This window comes from Oratosquilla oratoria, chromosome 30 (genome assembly GCF_046742065.1).
Source record: "Oratosquilla oratoria isolate Oo_2021 chromosome 30, ASM4674206v1, whole genome shotgun sequence".
Lineage (NCBI taxonomy): Eukaryota > Metazoa > Arthropoda > Malacostraca > Stomatopoda > Squillidae > Oratosquilla > Oratosquilla oratoria.
In genome coordinates this window covers 24,274,345-24,277,625 of record NC_134806.1, presented here as the reverse complement: position 1 = coordinate 24,277,625, position 3,281 = coordinate 24,274,345, and the positions used below count along the sequence as shown (strand labels likewise).

General features: G+C 41.8%; 1 protein-coding gene across 1 annotated transcript; it reads right to left on the bottom strand.

The window, feature by feature from the left end:
- Window positions 1–1,142: 1,142 nt before the first annotated feature.
- Window positions 1,143–1,980, bottom strand: LOC143041237 (uncharacterized). The gene is made up of 2 exons (XM_076213076.1): window positions 1,457–1,980; window positions 1,143–1,290 (listed from the first exon to the last, which is right to left on the bottom strand). Exons 1-2 carry the CDS (start codon window positions 1,978–1,980, stop codon window positions 1,143–1,145), a joined length of 672 nt encoding a protein of 223 aa, XP_076069191.1.
- Window positions 1,981–3,281: the final 1,301 nt, after the last annotated feature.

Below are 3,281 nucleotides of genomic sequence, written 5' to 3'. Positions count from 1 at the left end.
TAATTGTTAAACTCCTCGCTCATTTTTTCCTCCGTAGCTGATAACGACATTTGATGTCCTCAGGTTGATTGATGGGTGAGTAAAAATTTGTCGACTTTAGGGTATTTCTCCTCTCCACCTGTGAGCATTAATATGACTCACAAGTCCTATTCTTGACACGCAGATTTTATTGTAAGTTGGACTGTTCAGCTGAGGAATAAATCTACTGGAAGTTCATTCCGAGCATGCCGTTGCTGCCGTTTTTTGTTATGTTGAGCAGTTTGTTCTTGCTCTAAGGTTTCTACTCCTTTGGAGATTACCTACAGGTCGCACGGTCAATGGCTAGAGTTTCCATGTTCGCTGGAGGGATATTGCACCTCTTAAGAGATGTCTTGGGTTGATCTTTATATCTTCTCTTGAGGTCAGCAGGTCTTCGGTGTCCGTGAATCTGTCCATACGGGAATGCCCAGGAAGCCGATCTTTTGGCATACGAATCACATGCCCCAGCCACCGTAGTTGGTGCATAGTAACCAATGCTCCTATGCTTGTGCAGCCTGTTCGATATAACATCTACACATGGGGTCATGGTTTTTCCAAGTGAGACCAAGGATTTTCTAAAGGGTGTTGATATGGAACTTTTCTCATTGTTTCAGGCGTCTTCTATATATGACCCAGGTCTCAGCTCTATAAAGAAGGGTCGATATACACACTGCTGTGTATACTTGTGATTTGGCTGACAGTCTGAGGTGTTTGTACTTGAAGATTTTTGAGCGTAGTTTGCCAAACAAATTTGCAGCCTTTTTAATTCTGTTCAGTACCTCCTTATCTATGTTGGTGGACGGGGTTGCAGTGCTACCCAGATACCTGAATAGTGAGACTGTTTGAAGATGTGTGCTGTCTATTGTAAAGGTGGGCAAATCCTGGTTGGTATTGACATGTTTCTGTTTTCCTAGTGTTGATTTGAAGACCGAGACCTTGATATAAGGAAAATATGTTATTTGGGTGTGTGACATTATGGCAGCAGCATCTGCATAGTGCAGGTCAACCAATTGCGTCATTGTTGTGTGGGCTTGTAATCACCTGATGTTAAAAAAAACTGCCGTCAAGACAATATTCCAATTGCATTCCGTCCTCGGCTCTCAGTGTATTTTGCATCAGGGACATTACTGTTGAGACAAAAAGGTTGAAAAACAAGGGAGCTTGGACATCTTCACACCCATCTCAACCGGAAATAGGATTGAATTAGATCCCCCGATGCACACCTTTGCTTTCATGTTGGTATGAAAGGTCTTAAGCATGCTGAGAAACTTGCTGAGGACTCCAAATTTTGAGATAACCCACTACAGAAGTTTCCGAGCTACAGTGTCGAAAGCCTTGGTTAAGTCAGTAAACACCATACATAAGGCGGAGTTTTGTTCGTCACATTTCCCTTGAATCTGCCTAAGTGAAAATCATGTCCATAGTTCTTTTCTCCTACCTGAACCTGCATTGGGCCTCTGGCAGTACAGGTTCAGAGAGGCGTGTTATTAAGCGTGACATCATAAGTCTGGCTAGCATTTTGCCAGCAGCTGAGAGGAGAAATAATCCACGACTCTTATTGCAGTCTTTTCTTTCGCCCTTGTTCTTATATATTGAAATAGTTATGGAGTCTATCCATGATTTAGGCAGATGTTCACCATTCGATAGATCACAGATTGTTTTGTGCAATTGCATCTTTAGTAGATAGCCTCTATGTTTTAATAGTTCCTCCGGTATACAATCTAGGCCACAGCTTTTTCCTTCTTTGATGCTCGTAATGGCAGAGACAACCTCACGAAACTCGAGAAGTCTATCTAGAGCCTGGGTAGGTGGAAGATTAGGAAGAGCATCGATAACCGTATCGTCTGTGATGTTACAATGGCTAAGCAGAGCTTGAAAGTGTTCGACCCATCGGTTCAAAATATCCTCTCGCTCTTTATGACAGGGCATTTCTTTTAGGACCATGAATGCTCTTGACGGCATTATAAAAACTTTGCATGTTGTCAGAACCGGTAAAGCCTCGGATTATATTGGCTTTATTGATCCACCAGTCAATTTCTAAACCGCGAATCTTTCTTTGTGCTTCAGCTCTTAGATGTTTCCACCTCTGGGCTATGGGAGAATTTCGATTGTTAAGGAATACATCATGTGCATTACATTTTTGTTGCAAAAGCTGATGAATATCGTATGCATTTTCATCGAACCAATCTACATGGGTGCATTTGGTGAAACCGACTATTGCTTCAGCAGTAGAACGAAGAATTGTGCTAAGCATCTTCCATGAAGAATCAAGGTCTTCCTCCTCTGTGTTGTTGTTCAGAGAAGGTAGAGCTTCTGAAATCTAAGCCCGAAATAACTCTTGATTTTTTAAGGTAGTGCAATTCAATTTTTTAAGTTGCCTTTTGTTTCCAAACGGGAAATCGTACTTGGAGTTTGAACTGAGATCTCACTAGAAGGTGGTCTGTCTAGCATTCAGCCTCTCGCATTACTCTGGTAATGGTTACGTCGTTGATGTTATTTTGCCACTATGTAGTTCAGCATGTGTCAATGCCTGGGCTTAGGGTGTATCCACGTGTTTTTTAATTTACCCTTGAGCTGAAAAAAGGTGTTAGTGATAACGAGTTCTTGTACAGCTACACAGAAAACTATCGTTAGTAGGGGTGTCAAAACATTCGCTAATGAACATAACCTTATGATACCGAAGGGTTGGTATTTCTGGGGTTCGAATTGTTCGAATTCCTTCTGAATGAATATGAATCGAATAATAGTTCCGGAGTTCATATGGATTCACTATGACATGATAATCTTATTTCCGATGGAGACTTCAAAGGGAACGCGAGGTAGCATAGTATCCCTTCATATTGAAGGTTTACCAAATGTGAAGATTTCTCAAAAATTGGGAGTTTCCCTGCCCACGGTAGCGAGGTGGATACAGAGGTATCACCTTACAGGTGCCACAGACAACCGTCCTCGGGCTGGCCGTCCCAGATGCACAACTGAGGAAGAAGACCAGGTAAGCATAGTGTGGTCAGGCTGTTCCTTTGTTGATAAGGATTTACTATACATAAACATGTGTAATCTTGAATATATCTGGAGATCGCAAGTAGTTCAAATTTTTGCTTCCCAGCACAAAGTGGCAACTCTAAACTTGCCAAATCTATAGGAGCTCGATGTTGCCACGTGTAGTAAGAAGTGGTAGGAAAAGCGATATGTTATTTTGTCCTTTCTTTTTTTTAACCAGGCAATTGCAAGTATGACTAATGATGACCCGTTTTGCAAGGCAC

What these genes read in the sequence shown, in the direction of transcription:
- LOC143041237 (XM_076213076.1), bottom strand. Translation starts at nt 1,980, where the DNA reads ATGCCGTCAAGAGCATTCATGGTCCTAAAAGAAATGCCCTGTCATAAA. An exon ending in GAGGCCCAATGCAGGTTCAG is followed by an intron (nt 1,291 to 1,456) that starts GTAGGAGAAAAG and finishes TGGAGTCCTCAG; the next exon opens with CAAGTTTCTCAGCATGCTTA.